Consider the following 22194-nt stretch of genomic DNA (forward strand, 5'->3'; position numbering starts at 1 on the left):
CCATTTATGACAGCCATCTGTCCAACATGAAACTGTGTGTGTGTGTGTGTGTGTGTGTGTGTGTGTGTGTGTGTGTGTGTGTGTGTGTGTGTGTGTGTGTGTGTGTGTGCACTTCCAGGCACAATTATGTTTTCGCTGGTGGGTGTTTGGGGTCCAGGTGGCTGTATACTGTAATATTGTGCCCACAGTGTGCAACAGCATGGGGGATGTGGGAGCCCAGCACAGCATTAGTCATAAAAACACAGGCACTGATGCCCTGCTGCTAACTGTAACCTAAGGAAATGTGATATACAATCTTTTAGTGTTATAACCTATAAACTGTTTTAAATATAACCTTGTAAACTATATCATAATTAAAACAAATACATATCTGATTGAACTTTAGAAAATTTAGCTATCACTACAGATATTTAAAATATTTACAAGCTTTTATATAAGCCTGCTTTGTTTGTTGGCAGCTATCACATGATAAATTTTGTGGGTGGCTGAAATGATTTGTCTTTTCAGTGGGTTTCGCAGGCAGTGACTAAAAAGATCATATACTGAAGGCTAAAGAAGATAACAGATGACGTTTGGTTAAGGAGGTCTGAGTTGCTCCTTTTTAACTCCACTTGTTGCTTTCTTGAAACAAGATCAGATCCCAAAGGCATGAAAGATCTCTCTGCTTTGAGAATACGTTGAAAACAGAAGCACTTTGGTGAGTAAGAAAGCAAAGATTTCCTTTCAAGGGTGAAATCAGGCATTAGTGGAATATAAAAAATAATTGGATCGTGCTCTTCTGTAGGGCTTCATGAGCTTTTTGATAGTAAATGTGTTGGGTGTATCAGAGAAGCAGTTAAAGTTGATAAGCGAGAACGTGGAGGGAAGCACTGCACTTCTGAGTCTTTTGATTCCCACGGTGAACACTTGCAGGTGACAGGATGCTATCCTGTATTACAGATTACGTTTCATTGCCTTTGAGTGCGGTTTTGCATATCAAACCCATGACAAATCGTCTATGGTGCTTTCCCTGTTGATGCTAAGGAGAAAGACGGAGGAGGTCTATTTTTACATCCAGCCAAAACACGGTTTGAAGTGAAGGCCCAGCGGAGAGGAGGGGTAAAAAAAGCTGCACTGATGTGCTGCTGTCATCCAAAGACATGTGGGGCTGGAGATGCTGTTTTATCACTCATGTTGTTCAGATTGAGACTCAAGAATGGTGTCAGTTATATGGAAAACTCTTCTTTCAGTGAGGGTCTTGGCTCAAATGAGGCTGTTCCACCACTTGTCAGCAACTACTGGATAGTTTGTCATGGCATTTTTTTATAGACTGCCATGGTCCTGAGAGCAGGAATACCACTATCTTTAGTAATACTCGGTTTTACTGATGCTTCATCTACTATCACTATATGGCTAATGTTTATGAAATTTAATTAAATGGCCCAACTACTGATTGAAATTAGCAATTGGATTAATTTAGTTATTTAATTATTTTGCACACATGTGACCAAACCTTTCCACCAAATCCAATCATCAGGTTTTAATTTATTTAAGCTTAAGACCAAATATATCAGCTAAATGTTAGCATGTTAGCATTGTTTGCATTTGTTATATCACCAGTATCACGTTAGCATGCTAATGTTCATCACAAAATTGCTACTATGGCTTGAGTCCTGTCTTCCTCCTATCGCCCACATCTGGTCATTGCAGATAGCTGCCCCTTCCTAAGCCTGGTTCTGCTAGAGGCTTAACAGGAAAGTTAACAGGAAACAGGAAAGTTTTTTTTATTCCACTGTCGCCAAGTGCTTGCTCAAAGGGGGCAGTTTGATTGTTGGGGGTCTTCTTTGTATTACAGTAGTGCCTTTACCTTATAGCATAATGTACTTTGAGACGACTACTGTTGTGAGTTGACGCCATATATAGATAAGTCCTAAATCACAAAGTGTTCACCAGCAATGGGCTCTTCATGCCCAATTAAGGAACGTAGTGTTTTTTTACTTTATTTTCAATGATTGGTTGGTTTAGGTACCTAAACAACTTGGTAATAATCAGGAAAAAAATCATGGTTTGTGTTATAATGAATGCTATTTATTCCTGCTGTACTATTTATGTTTTATTCTGCCACAGTTGCTGTGGAGCACCCACAATTTTGTTGTACGTGTGCAATGACAATAAAGGGCTAATCTTCTTCTTCTGCTTCTACAGCATTTATCCTCACCACTGACACTTCTGGTTATTAACATTTAACGCCAAAGGTTTATGTTATATCTCAAGGGTGAAATGGGTTTCATATGTGGGGTGCGTACAGTGTTTAAGACAGTGCATATCTGTGTGTACATTCATGTACATATGCATCAGATGTTTATGTATTTAAGTGAATATTACTGAGCTGTTATGGACAAATTATAACCTAAGACATTATTGCACAGACAGTATAAGAAGAGCAAATGAGAGCTACACTAAATGTTCCCATACAGCAAATGTGCTGTGTAAGCAAATGAATTAAGGCCAATATTTCTATATATAGATCCTTCGTCAGAAGTATTGGGTTGTGAAATCCAGTCTTCATATGGTACAATGTACAAAGAGGGGGATTTTTCTAGCCTATTTTCGTTGCTATATTTAGAGGCCTGTTTCTATTGGAGATGAGGATATTGCCCGCTGTTCACAAGCTGAAGGAGGCATATGTCACCCCCCACCCCTCCCCAAAATGAACACCACCACCTGACCTACACTTCCTGGTGTGAATTAAATCAAAGCTAAGGAGTGCTGAGAAAACTTGATAGGCAGTGGTCTCTTGAGATAAGCTAGTGTCATTTTTGCTTCAGCTGTCCTGCAAAGAAAACTGGCCTTGTGTAGTGTCACTTTTTGACATAAAGCAGTTGTAGTTACCCGGTGGTCTGAAGCACAAAGGAGGTTAGAAGGGAAAAAATAAGTGGAAACTTAAATAATCCAGGGCTGTCCCCAAATGAAACATGAACGCTCTATACTATAGTTTTAAAATGCATTGCTGAGCACGTGATCTTTTATCCCCTTTGTTTACTACAACTTGTTGTGTTCCAAAAGCAAAGAAGTCTTGGCTGATCTCTCTTCTCTTCTCTTCTCTTCTCTTCTCTTCTCTTCTCTTCTCTTCTCTTCTCTTCTCTTCTCTTCTCTTCTCTTCTCTTCTCTTCAAGCAGTTACTTTGATTTATGTGTCACAGATGCTAAGTTTATTTGGGGTCATGGGCCAGAGATGAAAAGTGATGGTGGTTGAGTGGCGGAAATGCTGAGCAATTTTCAGAACCCATCTGGGCTTGTAGAACTGTCTGTGGCAATGGCTGACTTGGTCTTCCATCTGTCATCTCCAGCCATATGTACTCCCGTGCTCTGCCCAGAACATGTGGGTCCCAATGAGATGAAAGTCAGAGAAAACAGGAAGAAATGTCATTATCTTGGGAAGAAACATGGGGGAAGTGGATTGGGAAGAGGAGAGGAGGCAAAACGAGCACCTGAGCAGACTGCTCGACCTGTCCTCAGTACACTGAAATAATCCTTTTAGAGTTCGGTCATTGAACAGATATTCTACTTGTAATCCTTCTCTCCATGTTTTGCCATCTTCCTCCAGCTGTTACCTTTGTCTGTGGGCTCACAGTGTCATATGGGTTGACACTGCAGACATTAAATGCACAGCAAATTCATTTTCATTATAATAATACACAAAATCACGCAGGTGCATCAAAGGCCCCTGAAGGTTCTTATCCATATCATATGCTATGAAGTGATCATGTTGCCTAACTACCCAATACAAATCTAATAAAATGACCAATTTGTTTGGTTTTCACACCTATAACACCTTAGTACAACATCATATCATTTTCACTTCATGACAGTAATATTTTATAATTTATAAAACGTGAATTACATATTCATGCATGATATATTATGATATCATCATAATCACCAACAACAAGCTAAAAAACCAAACATCATTGTCCTGCTGAAAGCTGAAGCTGCTGGAAATCAAATGCTTTTCAGATGGTATTGCATGGTGGATCAAAATCTATTCTGTTCCATCCATTTTGACAAGATCTCCAACATTATTGGCTGAGATGAGCCCTAAACAATGACAGCGCCTCCACCACACACCGTGTTCCCTTACAATCTGAGCCAAAGATTTCAAATTTGGATTCATCATTCTATCACTTCTTGTTTACCTTCCTTAAGAATGACTTCTTGGCAGCCACCCTACTACAGAGGACATTCTGATGAGGTTTCACTGAACAGTTGATGTGTAAGCTGAAGGGCCAGAGCCATCTTTCAGTTCCTCTTTCAGGCCTTTGCTTGATTTTTTTTCTCTCTATTTCTTAAAGACGTGACTTTCAGATAGATAGTTTTTTTTTAGACCTGCCACTTCTTCTTTTGTTCTCTTTTTGTCCAGTTTTCCTCCATTTTTTCCTCAGCGCTGCACACCATGTCAAGACATACATTTCCAGCTTATAGCTCTTTGGGAATTTCCTTGTTGGTACAAAAATGCTATATCATGCCTGTATAACAGCATATAACTGTGTTGTCTTTGGCATTTTTATAGCTTCAGCTATAGAAATTAGAAAAAAAAATATGTTTTTTTGTGATTTTAAAGTTACAATTTAAAATTGCCTCTTTGTTATGTTTGTTATGTAGTCCGTTATGTGTATAACAACACTGGTTAATGCCTTTCCATACACCCATAATAATCCCATAACACAATAGTGCCCTGCAGACTGTTCACAAAGCTCAGGGATCTGGGACTTAACAGCCGTCTGTGTGCATGGGTGTTGGACTTCCTCACTGGCAGAACTCAGGTGGTGAAGGTGGGTAGATGCGCCTCTAACAGCATCACCATCAACACAGGAGCACCTCAGGGATGTGTCCTCTCGCCACTGCTCTACTCCCGCTACACTTCAGACTGTGTGGCCACCCATGGCTCCAACACCATTGTGAAGTTTGCTAACGACACAGTGGTGTTGGGTGCCATCTCCAACAACGATGAGGCGGCCTACATGGATGAAGTGAAGAATCTGGTATCATGGCGCCAGGACAACCACCTCCAGCTGAACGTCGGCAAGACCAAGGAGCTGGTGGTGGACTTCAGAAGGAGTCAGCACAGAGACTACAAGCCCATTATCATCAATGGAGCTCCAGTGGAGAGGGTGCAGTCCTTTAAGTATCTTGGTGTCCACATCTCCTCAGACCTGACATGGGCTGCCCACATTCAGGTCCAGACCAAAAAGGCTAGGCAGTGCCTGTATCACCTACGACAACTGAGGAAGTTCAGGGTCTCTCCAAAGATCCTCAGGATTTTCTATACAGGCGCTGTGGAGAGCATCCTCACACAGAACATGACATCGTGGTTTGGGAACAGCTGTGTGAAGGACCAAAAAGCTCTCCAGAGAGTGATCCGTACAGCAGAACGCTGCTGCAGGATTGCGCTCCCCCTGCTTCAGGACACCTACACCAGGAGATGCCGGACTAGAGCAGCGCAGATACTGAAGGACCCGTCCCATCCTGGCAACAAACTGTTCCAACTTCTGCAATCTGGTAGAAGGTTCCGCATCATCCGGGCAAGGACAGAGAGACTCAAGAGGAGCTTCTATCCCCAAGCCACCCGGGCCCTAAACACACACACCTGCCCTCTTACATCATCTATAATTGACTGAGACAGGACTCTCTTCCAGACACTCTAAACCAAGGCACAATGTACATTCCAAATTCCTTTAATTTTAAATATGTTTATATTGTCTATTCTGTAAAATAGTCAGATGTCTATTCATATTAATGTACAGAATTCACCTGCTTGCTGCTACTACCGCACATTCACCCAATGTATATACTATATATATATATATATATATATATATATATATATATATATATATATATATATATATATATATATATATATGTTCTTCCTCTACCCCCCCCCCCCCCCCCCCCCCCCCCATTTTTGCACATGTCGAGGAGCGTGTCAGGCTACATTTCACTGTGTGTTATACTTGTATAACTATGCATGTAACAAATAAAGGACTTTGAACCTTGAACACCCATTTTCTTCTGTTTATCCTTTTCAGGATGCCAAAAGCCCTCATTACTCTGAAAATTGTCAAGGAAGGACTGAAAATGAGTGAAAAAGCAGCCAATGTCCAAAGAAAAACCTTGGAACACATCCACAAATCCTGGTTACCAATTGGTCAAAACCGCTTTAAAAATTAAAAGTCTGGCTGCTTGGAAGTAAAATATTGAGGAATGAAGGGGGGCCTCAATCCTATTAACGTCAAGTTGCAAATGGTTGGCAAAAAGAGAAAGGTATATGTTTTACAGAAACACTGACTAATAAAAGTCTATTTTTTTTTTTTTTAATTTCAATCAGTTCCTATTTGGTTGCTTGTTGTCCACGTTATGTTTTCCTTTTGTCTTGTCATATTTTTAACTGTTATCACAACACTGGCAAAGGTGCACGAGTTTGAGTATTGCTTCAGTGATGTAGAATATAGTCCATTTTCCACTACATAAAAAAGCACACACTAGCTCCAGTGTCCTGTCCTCTCAGGGGGGTGAATCCATGGGGTCCTCCACGGCTTATGATTTATTCATATATGGAGTAACATTCCAACAGTCTCCCTACAAAACCTTTCTTATACCCACAGCCCCCCAACTCTCCATTCAGAAATATACTAGAGTATAGGCATAAAGCACTGCAATGTGGAAAATTAATCCAGGTTTATTGGCATTTATGTTAGATGCTGTATGTGAGAGCAAAAGGCCAAGCAAAAAAAGGGAGTGCACCGGATCATGGTAAAAACAGTAGCCGAATTTCACCTCCAAAGCCAGCACCGAGCCTCAGGTTGCTTGCTTTTCCACAGCACATCCATTCATAATTTACCATATAACCTACAAAGGTGGATGGGTACGTGGACGTGCAAAGTAGTGGTGAGACAAGGAGGGGAGAGAAGCACATTTGACACTTCAAAGCATTTTAATGCACCGTTTGCAGCATGAGAAATGAACGTGCATTAGAATGGCTTTTTAAAAAAAGTCCTTTGTACTCGAACACAACGCAAGCTGACACAACACAGGCAGGTGATTAGTCCAGAATAAAAGAAAAGGGAAAGCAGTGTGTGAGATGAGCATGGGTCTCATAAAAACAGACACTCACACTGACTGACACATACACATACACTCCTCTTTTCTCTCATGCATGTTGAACTCTTTCTTTTCGGCAGTGGAACTCCCTCCAGTTTTGCGCTTCCTCCTCAAAGACTCTCATGTATTTTTCATGCAGTAGAAGCCTTGTGTGTCCGGGAGGGCTCTCCACTGTTGCAAGGTCATGTTCTACACCAATATCCTGATATTATTGGTCTGTAATGTCTCCATGGATGACTGTAAATCAGTGCTTACATGTCTTGACGCTCTGGCGACCGTCATGGCTACCCTGAAATAAAACTAAACCTACATCTTTCTAGCTAATACTCACCAGAAAGTCCCAAAAACAGAATAATACCGTCATGTGTCGAAGATGCTGTAGATAAAGGGACCTTCACTGACGTCGCTGGGTACCTACTACAAGTCCCACAATGCGTCACTCGGCTTTTTCGCTTTGCTGGCGATGTTGTTGCGTTCAGGTACTACTCGGGGGTTTTCTCGTTAGACATTTAAATCTCAGCCCCCACATAATAACTAGTAGATGGAATGAATCCTCAACTTAGTGTGTGTGTGTGTGTGTGTGTGTGTGGTGGGGGCTCAGGGAAACATATTTAAATGATATTATGTGTAGGCTAACAGCCCTGAAGTAATATTTTAAAAAACTAACAGTTTGTATTGTCTATGAAAAATAAGCTAACATTACTCCTACTGCTTTTTATGCTAGTTGGTAACCGTAGCTCGTTGAGTCGTCATTTTTTAACTATAAAACAAACTAATGTTAAAACAAGTTAACAGTGCCACATACTTAGCAATGAATGTGTTATTGCTCTGTTAGTAGGATTGACAAATAACTAGCTCCAACCCCGATTGAACCCATTGCCGTGACAGTTTTGAACAGGGCATTGGGCTACAAATACAGCCTGCTAAAGCTTAATCATTCTAAAAAGTATGAAAATGCTGGTATTTAAATACGAACAGCGTTCATTTTCTCCAAATCTTCCGACCATAACAAACAATAATTTCGCAGGGGGCTCCAAAGTGCTCTGACCTCTCCGGGTGTCACATTTCCCACAGAACCTAAAGGCAACGCGTCTCCGTACCACTACGAGCAGCAGCGGCAGCAGCAGCAGCGGCGGCTGAGGCGCTTTCTCTTGCTGTAACCTAAACAATGACTCCTACTACAGAGCGGAGGAAAGCACGCCAGTAGAATGCGTTACACGGAACCCAAACCTTGCTTTTCGCTGCTATTCCGACCACTCACTTAAACTTACCGACAGTAAACATGTGGATACCTACAGAACACGAGAAATACGGCGTCGGTAAGTTTAATTTGCCTTCATATTCCTCTAAAAAAATAAACTGCTTTCACTCGCGTTCAGCTGTAAGGGCATGTGTTAATGTGCGCACGGGAGGTGGTGAAGTGGCTGTACTTGGATGCTGATTCCCGGCGCAGTTAGAGACCGAATGACTGTGTTTTTATCACGAGGCGAGCGCTCTCTTTCAAACAACCCAGTGATGGGAGCTTGGATTTCATCTCACTGCCACATTGCAAAGCATAAGGTTGCCCGCTTCACCCCCTCCTCTTCTTCCCCCTCCTCCTTCTCCTCCTGATTTGCCAAATGCCACATTTTTGATATTTTTAAGTCTTGCTCGCGCTTTGCCCTATTTTCCCATTTTCATTATGAGGATGTGAACTGGCGAGCTATTTTGACTTCACTACTGCTGTGTGTTCGCTCAGGCTCTGTCTGTTTCAGTGGTGGTGGTGGGGGGAATCAGCTGCTTCACAGCCAGTCGCTATATGTCTGTCTGTGTGTGCTTTGCCCAGCATCTAGAAATTCTTCGAAAGAAAGCCGAACGGGGGGTTAAAATTATTGTTATTATTATTGTTGATGCTTTTTCTACCACGGAGATTGTCCCAGACCTTGAGAAGTCCTGGAAATGTGTGCAGCCTGTCGTACAGTGCGCATTGTTCAGACTGTCGGAGGGGGGGCTCTTGGATCAAACAGTGAAGTGAGACAAACAAGCGACAGCAAAGCAAACGAAGCCAAATGTGGCAAAGGAAAGAAAACCCCACACAGACTTTTCCCTGTTGGTGTGGCAGGAATTTTCGTCTTGTGCCTGGATTCAAACGCAAAAAGAAAAAAAAATCCAGAGGGTGAGGGTGGTGGTGGGGCATCTTATTGAGATGCGGCCGCTGAGAGGCGGCTTAAATGTCTCATAATAATATTCCCTAGAGATATTGTACTGTCCTCTGTGTGTGTGTGTTGCTCTGGTTGAGTCTGTGTAAAAGGGAGCCAACGATCATTTGAGCTTTTTTTTTTTTTTTTTGCAACTAAAGCAAGCCAACCCATTCAAAGTAATAAAACTGTGATCTGTTAAGCACAGGTACTCAGTGTGTTCATATCATGCCTTCTTTCCTTGGTTCTCAATGTTGTCTGAGGTGTTCAGAAATCCCACTGTGGGTGCTATGGGTGCTTTTTGCCACCTGGACTTGAAATCAGTGAAGCACAGCGAACCAGAAACTGGCCTTTGACCTCTCCATGTCACACGTTTGTGATCTGGTCACCTGAGTGCTCTACTAGTTTCCCTTCCCTGCCCTCATAAGTGCTAAATATCTGACCTTCCTCACTCTGCAGTTATATTGTAATGTGTTTAATCACGTGCAGGGTAGAGTGTCCAGAACCATTAGCCTGCATCATTTTATTTTTTTTAAACTTTTTTATACCACATAATAGATTTATTCCATTTAGCTACTTAAACCCATTCCATGCTGTCAAAGTTCACTTGGCTGGATAAATGGAGGGCATTTATTTTGAAAGCTAAATACTCACTATTGTATTGTCCCTCCGCTGCTAGAGGGCATCCTGTTAATTGGATTAAGGTTTTTGATCCCCCCCCCCCCCACCCACCCACACACACCCTCTTCCTCGATAACTCCCAATAAGACCCCATTAATTGGCTGAGATTTATTTTCTAAGACTTGTTTTGGCAGAGGCACTCTTCTGTGTGGCCTGATCCTTTTCAAGGAAGGAACTGTGCTGATTTCCTGTTGTGAAATTCAGGTTTGAAGAGCCAGACACACACGCACACAAGAAAGCTTGACACAGATTGCTTTTAGTTATGATAATTGCAGCTTCAGCAGGTTAAGCGGTCGCAGTCAGAGATTCGGGCAGGTTGATTTGTTTTTAGTCTCTCTATTGATCCGCTCGAACCAACAGAATGAGTGATATCCCCTCCAGACACTGACAGACTTTAGAGAAACTATTGAGCAACAAAGAGGGGGTTTAAAAGAGGTTTTTCCTTGCATTGTTGGAAGGAAATATGTGTTTATATTGGTTCACAACTGTCACAGTCAAAGGTGGGATGGAAGGCTGACCTTTTATAGGGATGGTGACAGGAATAGCTGCGTAACAAAAGAGAAAGATATAGAAGAAAGAACTTTGCTTACAGGCGCATACTGGGTGTGAATGTTGGGGGTGTTAGATAGGGTTGCCACACTATGAGAATTTCACTTTCTGTAACATATAGTGACCCTTAGAGGAGTGAAAGAAGAAGGGCGGCTGTTTTCCTTTATTTCCAGCTCCGTATTTTTATTCTTGGAGTCTACTGGAGAAGCCTTTTGTGACTGACAACTCAGAGTAATTCTTATTTACTTTCCTCTGGGCCTTGCTGCAGTGAATCCATTGCCTGGGTAAAAAAGCTCCCTTCTCCCTCCTGTTAAACCAGCATTCTTCTGATTGGTTTCCTTCTGTAAAAACAAGTGTTTTAACAACAGGTGGGTGGGGCTTTTGTGCTAACAGAGCTGCGTGGGTGATGTGACCATATTAGGGAAATCCTCTCTCGTTGACCTCATATAGAGAAAAGAGTGGAAAAAAACTGTCTGAGGAGCTGAGGCATTTCTAAGGCTTTTAGACTATATATACTTCTTGTAGCTTAGTGTCTTTGCTGCATTGTTTTTACAAATAACAGAGAATATATGAAATCAGCTGGTCTTCACATCGATCACTTATTTTGCGGGGCAAAAGGATAACTTGATGCTTATCTTACGGCAAAATAGCCTCATTTGTGAAGTGGCCATTGATGCCCACCTGGAATCACTGTCTAAATTATTCATGCCAGGAGGAACATCTGGTGCTTTACACAGGTCTTCCCAAAACACTGCCTGAAGTGCCATTGCTCTAAGTCGCACCTCACTAGGATTAACGTCATGTTTTCACATCTGGTCTTTGTTTTCAACCACACTCCCCTAGCACCTTTCTTGAACACTGTTGCTGTTGGAATTGCTGTGATATCTCGATATCTAAACAGGAAGGTCCCTGCGTTAGGCATTTTTTAATGCGACCTCCTCCTCCAAGTGCTTTCAGTGAACATTTTCTCCCCGTTTGACAGGGTAGGCTGGCTAACTAAAAGGGCTCGGAATTCCTTGGATCTTTGTGGGAAGATTTGATCTCGGGCCAAATTGAGATGAGATCAGAATGTCTCGCCATCTAATTGGAAGGTTGACGCTTTTGATGTCGATTTGCCTTACAAGCTGAGCGGGGCCCGGGGAAGATGGGGGGACGCTGCCGTTCATGAAATATGAATGGACTCTCGGCGAGTTGATGTTAAGGTGCCCATTAGCCCACCAGCGGGATGATTACTGGTTTTTAACCTGAAGCTAGAAGGTTGGAAGATTGATGAGACGATGTTAATGTATGATTTCTAAATGGACTTGCTGGGGCTGGGATGGGGAAACACTAAACTGAACAAAGAGGAAAAATCTCTTTATATATGGAAGTCAGAGATCTCAGCACAGAGATGGCACAGGTTCCTGGTAAACAGGATGAGATTGCCATTGAAAGAAATAAGAGGTGGTGTGACATTATGGCGTTGATTTAAGCTAAACCGAATATTTGATGACAGACTTACCCGAGGAAGTCTGTCCGACGCTCCATAAGCAGATGAAGAGTAATCTGTCACGAATGCCGCCCAGGACAAACACACTTTGACTCAGTCACTGAATAGACAGAGCGAGGGAAAGAGAGAGCACTGGAGGCTGCATTGTGTCATGTTTAGCGAGAGCAGACGTCATGTTAATTCTCAGACAGAGTGAGGCCTTTCTCCTCATTAAGGCCCTCTGATACAACCAATCAAGCGTGTCATTGCTCATCACAATTTGGATACATAATTAAACCATTTTAACGAGCTGCTTCGGATCTGTTTGTGCAAGTTGAATTCTCTACCAGAGGTTGATTGGCGAAGCTCGATTTAGCGTGCATCCTTTGTTTGAGTGCTGTGGCACAAAAACAGCCAGGAGATGCAGAGAGAAAGGCGCAGTGATCTGATTGAATGTTTCTGCTCGAGGCCCAGCTGAGATGGAGGGGCGACGCTGGGCCTGGGGGGTTTTCCTCTCCCGTGGCTGACATCGCTTGTTTCCTCCCTCGGGAGGATGTTGCTGTAGTTGATTGGGGTGGTTGGAGGAGGTGCGGTGTGAAGCGATGGGTGGTTGAGGGCGCTGGCGCGTGTCAGGGGTGGACTCATTGTCGGAGCGGCCGGGATGCCCTGTTACCCCCAGATTCAACACCCTCCCATCACCACAAGGGGATTAGCAGGTTGTTTTGGAGGGGGCCCTGAGGCCCATTCCACCATTATACCCATGATTTCTTAATGCAAGCAAGCCCCAGGGCGATGTATGGGTGACGGTGGGGGGAGGTGTAAGCCAACCAGCTTGTAATTGCTTGCTTGCCCGCTGCCTCGCCTCCATCTGCAGAGATAGCACCCCTTCCCCTGTAAACACACAAATTTGCACACGTACTCGTCCAAGACAATCATTTAGCACACGAGGAGACCATGGGAGGCTCCCTAGTGATTTGAACATATGTACAAAATAAAACAAAAAGAGTTAAAAATCCAGACACAATCTGTTCTCTGGTGTGCACGATGCAAAGGGTAAATAAATCTACATGGACATGTGGCGCATGACGGAATCAATGAGCTTTTTATTCATCACCAATCTGGGAGCCCATCGGCTATCGTCTAATGAGTTAGCCTCTGGGGACAACCGCCAGCATTTCAGGGCTTCCAGTGTAGCGAGGACATTTACGGTTAACAGATATCTAGGCCATGACTTCCACCATACTGTGGTCAGAAGTTGCTAAAATGTGACTGATCAGTACTGTTCACACTGCAGGCAGAAACCAGACAGCTTCCGGTAACAAAATCATCTCCTATACCAGCAGATTGCACATATTTGAATGCAGATTTATGCATACAGAGACGGAAAAAGAAATCCTCACCTATTTACCTAGATAATAGCCACTGTAACACAAACATAGACCAGGATGTGAGAAATGCCACCACTGATTCTTCCTGTGTATTTTTCAATTAAACCTTGCTGTATTTGTAATGGAGTCCCCATTAAACCACAAAGCAGTCTTTTTGTTTCTACTCTGCAACGCCGAACACAGGAAACAGAGACGTTTCTTTGATCTCTGTTCTGTGTTCTAGAAGTGACAAGATTTTACCTCCTTTTGGCTTTTCTTCATCATACACACAGAGTGGGGGAGATACTCTTGCGAATCCCACTGGTGTGGGTGACAAGCCAGTGTGCTGTAATTGTCCATATCCATGTACAGTGATGAGAGAGGTAGCTGAAGGAGGTGGTGGTGGTGGTGGTGGGGTAGCTCTCATGGATTTCCACTCCACTGACAGTCTGGGATACTTAAAGGGATGATGCTTCTAAAGAGATGATGCTTTTGCTTAGAGGTGGTCAAGCGATTTCTTTTTAACCAGAGCACACATGGTCATCATAATGGCTATTACTTATACTGGCACTTAATTCATCAACTTGTCTGTGGACTAATATTCTTTATACTATAATATAATAATGCAGTAATAATGTAAAATTGTCTACATCTTTCTCTTACAATTGATTTATGTTGACTGTTTTCTTCACCCCATTTAGATATATGGTAACAGTGCTTGTCTTTGACTACTTGTGTGATATTTGAAATGCAAAAAATCAGACATCTGTCAAGTAAAAACAACATCTGCTAATAGATTTTCTTTGTTTTAGAAGAAGCTATTATTATTATTATTATTATTATTATTGTATTAAGATAAAAGCATCACGGTTGGCTGGGAAATACTCTGCCTTTCCAGCAGGCCTGATGCGGTTCTCCTTCCTTGATATCAATTCGTGATCCCTGTGTGAGTGAGGTTAATAGGATATGTCCTATTAGAAATTCAGCAGCCTAACTGATCAGCAGCCCTCCTGCAGGAGAGGCAACATGGGGAGGGTGTGTGTGTTTGTATCATCTGTGTGGGCTGAGGCGGAAAAAAAAAAAAGACTGACATACCATTTTCATAAACGAAGGGTGTCGGCTTGTGACAATCATAGTGATTGGCAGGTGAGAAGAGCTGTTTATGCATCAAAAGACACTCGTTTTATTTTTATTTTTTTTAATGCTCATTTGCTGCAGAAAAAGCATCGCCTGGACTTGACTAGCATGAGCAATCTGTGTCCTGTGGCTGTAATCCAGGCTTGCATGTATTGACTGTAAAGGAAGTGTACATTGATTTGTGAGTGTTAGTGTGGCCGCCCCGACGCATTATAATGCCCACAAGGCTTCCGTTTTCAAATAAACCTTGGGTAACTGGTAGCTGCTTGTGCTGCCCCTCAAGTTACTAAAAACCACTCGCTTTATTATTAATGCGTTAATAAAATCGCAGTCGTGGTCTGCCCGGGTTAAATCTCATATCTTTAAATGTGTTATTGATCGCTAATAAAGTGTCATGGTATGCTTAAAGGACTTTAGAAAAACAGAGCTAATGGGTGTGGGTTGCTGTCTTTACTTATACCCTGTTAATTATCCAGTGGGTAGGTGGGTGGGTGTGTGTGTCTCGTAGGTGTACAGCCACAGGAGGGTCACACAGAGTGTTTTGGTCCAGTACTCATTTTCCCAAGTCTGCCCCTTTTTTTCTCTATTTACTTTACTTTGGAATGGCGTCTGGTAGAGTTGTTTTTGGACTTGCGAGTTGCTGTCATCACTTGGATAAAATAATGAAATTAAATGATTTAAAAAGAGCTATTTTGTATTACTATTGAGCTGCAGTATATTACAGATGGAATAACACAAGGACTGATGAACCGTCCAGCTTAGGTTGTCAAGGACACTATTAGGAGTTTATCAGCACAGCGTCCGTCAGGATTAGTGTTGTGGAGTGAGACAGTGACGGGGAGGTGAAAGGTCTTCAGGCTGAAAGCTGTTGAACGTCATTACATGACCTTGACTGGGCGTTCATGCGCACTTCCCAAACCTCGCTGGGTTTATCTGTCCCCTCTCTCGCTCCTCTTGCCATTTTCTTGTATTGCCTTAATTAAATGGAAGTGCTTCTGGGTGTCTGTCTGTATTGAATTGAAGTCGTTTCAATGCCTATTTTCCCTCTTTGTATCTATTTCTCTGTTGCCATCCCTGCAGTCTCCTGCTCATTCCTGCAGAGTGAGTTGTTTTCAGAGACAGCAGATTGCGCCGCGATGACCCTTATCTCATTTTCTGCTTCTTTTTTTTTTTTTTTTTAACTTGCTCACTCATTCCTTTGCAGTCTGGCTTCCTTTTTTCTCTCACTTCACTCTGTCTATTTCACCTTTATCTCTCTTCCATATGAATCCGCTCTCGCCTGTCCCAGATATCGCCAGCTACTGTGTGCTCCTCTGTGCTCCTCTGTGTCTTGTACATTTGGTGTTACATACATATTTGTGGGCTTATGTGTGTAATTTTTCGTATGGAGCTTTGTGTTTGTTGGTGCATGGTTGCAGCAGCCGCCTCTGTGGACTGGAACTCTGAATATGATAAATCAGTATGAGTGTCCCTCAGGCTTTGCAGTAGAGCGGATGCTACGGCGGATGCTACACATCTTTTGTGGTGCTACATGCTTGTCTCTCCATCAAATCCTCTTAAACATGTTCCCCGTTCATCGAAGCGTAAAAAGAAAAGCATTGAAAAGGCTGCAAACTGCTCTTTTTGAAGTTGTCAAAGCAAAATGTACAAATCTTTATGGTTGCACTTGTAGAGAGATCAAAGGACATTACCCCGATTGATGGCTGCTGCTGTGCATATAAACTTATCAGGTGACTGCTCGCTAAATCCCTCACCTCATCAGCGGTTGCCCTAACATAGCAACTGTAGCTAGGCACAGCAGACCTGTCAATCTTTGGATTGCTTTAACATGTAACTTAGTAGTTCAGTGGGTGGCTTTTTTATGTCTTGTCTTTACAAAAGGACAACAGTTTAAAAAAAAAATATGTAGGCAATGGATCTCGGGGAACTTTATAGTTTAGCAGCTCCATCTAAATGTGTTACAGAATTCACAGTGCAGATTCACAGTATGAAAGTGCTAATTAAAGAGGCCCGATTCTAGCCACACAGGAAGACACATTCATGTGTAATGAAATTCTAACCCAAATTTCTTCTGTAGACCTTTTATTTTGGTAGCACAAATACACAGACATTAATAAACATCTGACATGAGCTTTTCTCAGAGGACGTAGCAAAAAAAAAAAGTGAGCTTATTTAATACGCATGTTGCATACCCCCCAGATTCAGGATGAATCTCTGCCCGAGTTCATTCTGAGTGCAATGTATTTACAGTAGCAGGTAGACAGATGGTAAATTCATGTTTCCCTGACTTTGGTTTCTGTCCCATTAAGCCTGTTCTCTTTATGTCCTTGGTACCTGTTCCTGTTTTTGTTTTTTTTTGTTTGTTCTTTTGGGGGGGGGGCTTATATTTAGTGTACATGCTTCAGTTTCATGGTTGGCCATGAAAATGCACACCTACTCCCAAGTAAGGTCATACCAGCAGTGCATATTGGCTGTGGGGTCAAGAGCTGTGGCAGTGGCATTGATCAGTATAGAGCCCTCTGTGCCCTCTGTGAGATTGAACTGCTTTCCCCTCATCGCCGTTCCCTCCTCTGTCTTTGGAAAGATCACACTGGGAGGATCAGCTGCTGCTGTCACTGATTTCTGGCCAGCCCTCTCCGACTTCACTTTCTCTTAGATGTCTCATTAACCTGCTCAATGTATCTGTGCTGGTGTTGGGTGTGTGCGCACACCCTTCTCAGGTTGAATCAGTGCATGTACAGATTCTACGTTTGCTCTTTGTCCCCTTTGAAGGTGGTGTGTGTGTGTGTGTGTGTGTGCGTGCAAGCAGTCTGTTTCTTGCTCTGGGTGCGCCGTCAAGATGACGGCCCGGCTCGCCTGTGCATGTCAACCTGCTGCATGCGACGCGCTGGCTGGCCGCCCGTCCTCATCACCTCTACTCTATCGGCTCACTTCCTCTCCCTCTGCTTGCACACAGAAAAGCTACTTTTAATGTCAGGTTAACTTTCTAAAGGGCTTTTCATTGCAGCCCATCGACGCTCATTTACCCACTTTTTTTTTTTTTTTGTCAGTTTGAAGACTCAAGTGTTTGAGTTGATTGCAATTGATTTTTTTTCTTCATTTTCCAGCACAGTTCTCTTTAGCTGATTGAAATAACTTCATTCTATCGAAGCAGAAGGTGGATATTGTATTTCGGGAATGGTTTTTCAGCCAGAAAGATGTCAAAGAAGAAAACTCCTTACTCTCCGAGGGGTTGCGAGTTTGAAATGAGATAAACTCCAGCTCTCGGTGACAAAGCTACCAAAAAACAGGATTATTTCAGAAGTGACTAGTTCTTCTGAATTCCAAAATTAATTGTGTGGGTGTTGTAGAGTGTTATTGCCTCAGAGGGTCTGTTTAATTCATCAGGTTGACTAAACTACCAACTGCGACCCAGTTCACTTTTCTTTTCTGTCTCTTCTTTTCAGTCCTCTTCAGGGACTGTTACTATTTGGAGTGTTTATCCAGCTAAGAGGAAAGCCTTCAAACCACGCTGAAGGAGAAAATGTGTTTTCGGTTAAACACTCGTTTTGAATTAATAAACCCCTCCCCCTAAAAAAACCCAAACAACCAAAAAACCAAAAACAAACAAACCCCCAAAAACATTAGAACTACTGGATCATTTGAAGTTTTTTTTTTTCAGTCTGGGGGGAGAAGACCAAGAGTCTTCATTCTTCCTGCCTCTCATCATTGATTGAATGAGGCCTTTTCAGTATTCCTCCAGCAGCACTGAAGATTGGCATTGTGGTGCATTGTAGGATTGATCTGCTTTCCTTGTGTTCCTTTTCTGGAAGTTACATAGAGGATTCCTTCTCTTGATTCATTCGGCTGAGTTTTTCTTCTCCCGTTATTTAAGCAAGACCTGAAGGGGGCATTTGATGTCCTTTAAGTTAAGTTAGTAGTTTTGAAATTGGCTTGCTGGAAGCAGAGAAGATGGATACAGACTAATTCTCCCAATAGTGTATGCATTTTGAGCCATATTAAAGAAGAAAGTGTGACGTGTTGGTAATCATTTAGTCGGTTAATAGGATTGATGCCATTCTAATTAATTGACTTAGCTTGGCATAAAGACAGGAAAGGTACCAAAATCTTCCCACCAGCAGATCTAAAGCTCTGTAAGGAAAAGCTCACATGTTGTTTCCTCTTGCTCTCAATCATTATTGTGAGATTAAGTCCAGCCGAAGACGCAATCATGTGAATTCCCTTCTTAAAGCCTTATTTTTCGTAAGTTGATAAATTCCTCTTTTGTAATTTCCTAAAGTAACACACCTCCACGTCCAGTTAGAGCCCCTCTGGTAAAAACAGCATGCAGAGATCTGTGAGCTGAAAGAATCCTGAATATCCGTGTTCCCAGCACACAGAATCCAATCTTCTGTTTTTTAATGGTCGTAACTGTGTAACACTGGGAAACTTTAGGCCTGTTGTCTTGTTCGACTTACACAATCGCATTTTTCACCTGTGTGATGTAAGCTTTTTGTGTCATGACACAATGTGTATGCTAGGTTAGGCAAAACACTCAAAAAGACACCTTTCTAAACAATTGTTTTCAACAGATTTAACTGGTAATTTATTTTATTTTTTTATTTTTTTAACATTTTGTTTTCAACATCCCAAAGGACACTGAACTTGCAGCTGTTGTGCTCTTCTAATTCATTTCAATAGGGACTTGTCTGGGTTATCGCAAAATAAAATCAGGAAGTAGTTACTGCTGAGTAACAAGATTAGCTTATATGGGCTTGGGTTAGAGAAGTGTTTGTGATTCAGATTGTAAGTCGTGATTTATCCCCAAAAGATTGTTCATATGATCTTGTGACCAAATCGCCAACCCCTGCATACACTGTATGACTAGAAGTGCTGGGCGACCTACACCTCACACCTAGAGGAGCTACCCAGCCATGGAAACCCATGCCATGAAGCTCCTGGAGCACAGTTTTAGTGCTGATGTTAATGTCAGAGGCTTGGCGACTTTAATGCACTATGTCCCATTCTTTCATAAATGCTTGTAGAGGCGCTAGGTGTTTCATTTTTATTCATTGCAGCCATGGGACTGAAAACACATTAATTCAGAGATTAATAGGTGTGGCCGAGTGTTTTTGCCCATTAAGTGTATTAAGATGTATATGATTGGTTCCCAACAGGCCCAGAGTAGAATGTCCTTTGTAATGTGTTTTACCTTGATCAAGGTCACAAGCCAAACCTCTCTGCAATATAGCACTGAAACCAGGCATCATGGTCGCTCCAGGCTGTGGTATCAGCTTCTTTTCCTCCCGCAAAGCTTTACCAAAAAAAGACATCCAGCCACGGCGGGGCTGGCTCGAAGGGCCACTGTGTGCCACAAGCCTGACCTCACTCCCAAGCATCCACCTGGCGTCTTTATTTTCCTCCTTCCACCACTTGCACCCTCAGGGGAGGGAGGGCTGAGAACTAAAAGTAGCAAGTGACCCTGCTAAAAGCGGTTGAAATGGATCCCCTATTGTGTGGGTGTGATGCGGGGGTGGGTGGGGGGCGCAAAGGAAACCTCCCCACTGTGGGAGCCTTTGTGAGTCGGACTCAGAAAGGATGACGGCGCCGGATGGACACCTCAGGCAGCTGGCTCAGTGCGGAGCAAAGGAGGTGACATGACAGAAAGAGTAATTGTTTGTATGTACACTGGCAATGTACACAACACGAGCACAAATTGTGATCCTACAGCACCTCCTTTTGTGAAGCCCCTGGGTGTTCTTGCTGGCAAGCAGTTTTTGTTAAAAGCAGGCATTGAAGCCATGGAAATGGTGCAGATAGGTGTGATATTTATACAGCTATTTATTGGTAAAAATCATAATTACTATAAATTGTTTTGCTGGTGTCTTTATTGCTGGTTATGTCAGTTGTGGTGTTCTCTTACTCCTGTAGTCCTTACCCCTCTGCTCCTAATGGCTCAATAATGGAGGTGTCTTTTGGGCTATGCATCCCTACCCTATTTATCCAGACCCGAATGAGCTGTCAGTGGTCCCAATTTGAGCAGAATGGTCATCACAGGACTCAGTATCATCTTCCACTCTTTGAGAGCTTTGAGCTTTTTTTGAAGAAAGATGCTTTTATGTTGTTTCATTAGTCAAACTTGAAAGAGTAAAAAAAAAAAAGGATAATCTTGACATCAGTGAGTTATGTCTCTCGTCTTTGAAACATGAATCCTATCCTCTTTGTTTACACACCTCTCAGCACCTCAGGAGCTCGCTGATGCATGGCTACAGCAGAGGAGCGAGGTGTATTTGTTTTCCAACCCCATCAAAAAATAAACTTAATCGGAGCAAAGCACATTCTTCACAGCCACAATACATGTGCTTAGCTGAGCAGATGCCCGACTTCAAGCAGGACTGAGCATTGTCTTCCTGCCTTTCTCACTTCACTCATACCGGCCTGGGCATTCTGCTGTGCTTTTGCTGCTGACATAATGAGTATAGGAATGCTAAAAATACCGCCGCACAAATAGAGCGTGTTGCGCTGCACACAACATATGTTGTAGTATGGCTGCCGATGCTGTCTCCTGAAGCACGAAAAAGAAGGACGTCGTGGCTTGTGATCGTGATCAAATGTTCAGCTGTTTCCTTTTGAACAGGCTTTTGATCAGTGGACGGCAACCTGCGAGACACGCATAAATAAATCATAACCCATTCAAAATTCAGCTCAGGTTAAGCTCCAGTGTTTACAGGTACAGGAGTGCACCCAATTGGATATTTTGCAACACAGTGCAGCTGCATCTACTTCAGCTTGTTTTCAGTCCAGAGGTTACTCTGCTAATGGTGCTGACTGAATGGGCTGAGGCCAAGCCATTGATTTTTAGGGGAATGTTTCCAGGCATCATCAGTGGTGATGTGTCACACCCCCGCCCCGGACCCTCATCTGGACTGCAGCCATAATCCTCTTTGCACAGGCTGTCCTAATGTAGCAGCAACCTTACCATCCCTACCTCCTAGTACTAGGAGCTGGGCAGCAGTGGCTGGCTGTGACTGTGGTCGAAACGGTAGACGCACAACAGCAGGCATGGATGTAAAAATAATGTAGGCATATAACAATAAATCAATTTGTTGGATAATTTAGTTTCTCTTTGGAGATGTAATTCCCAAATTTAGGCTTTTGGCTTAAAAATATTAAATTTGTTTTGCTGGTATCTGTGATTTCATGTTTGCTTACAGTAGAGATGGAATATGGATATTAAAAAAAAACAGTCAATGTTTTAATCCCATATAAATCCTCAGGCCTCAGTCACATGGGCCACAGACCAGTTGGCACCCCCCTGGAAACCTCCGGGCCCCTTGGGGAAAAATGTGTTTTCCTCATATATTTGGTGAGTAGGTGCTGAAGGGTTGCTGGCTGTCACCATGTGAGATCAGTCATAAGGAAGGTGATGTACCGATTGCGTTCTTCGTAAGATTAGCAGACAATTTGCATGAAAGATGCTCATTTGTCTGAAAATACTTGCTAACTAACCACTTAGTGGTTGTGAACCATGAAAAAGCATGACACATAAATGGAAACCATTCACCTTGAAAGTAAAAGCTGGGCCTTAATGCTGAAACCTACGTGTTTCAAAAGGGACAACCTTTATTTTTGAAGGCAAGTGGTCTCTAGTGTGATTAGCTATTAGCAAGTAGTTGGCAGGTTTTTGTAGATAAGTC

General features: G+C 42.7%; 1 protein-coding gene across 4 annotated transcripts in view; it reads left to right on the forward strand.

The window, feature by feature from the left end:
* The first annotated feature begins 8201 nt into the window (after positions 1-8201).
* Positions 8202-22194, forward strand: part of dock4b (dedicator of cytokinesis 4b) — a 140733-nt gene continuing 126740 nt past the window's right edge. For all 4 annotated transcript variants that reach the window (XM_026147369.1, XM_026147372.1, XM_026147370.1 and 1 more), the window contains exon 1: positions 8202-8458. In XM_026147369.1, the coding sequence (XP_026003154.1) occupies positions 8422-8458 (37 nt within the window). In that variant the 5' untranslated portion in view covers positions 8202-8421. The remainder of the gene's footprint in view (positions 8459-22194) is intronic.

Source organism: Astatotilapia calliptera, chromosome 17 (genome assembly GCF_900246225.1).
Source record: "Astatotilapia calliptera chromosome 17, fAstCal1.2, whole genome shotgun sequence".
Classification (NCBI taxonomy): Eukaryota; Metazoa; Chordata; class Actinopteri; order Cichliformes; family Cichlidae; genus Astatotilapia; species Astatotilapia calliptera.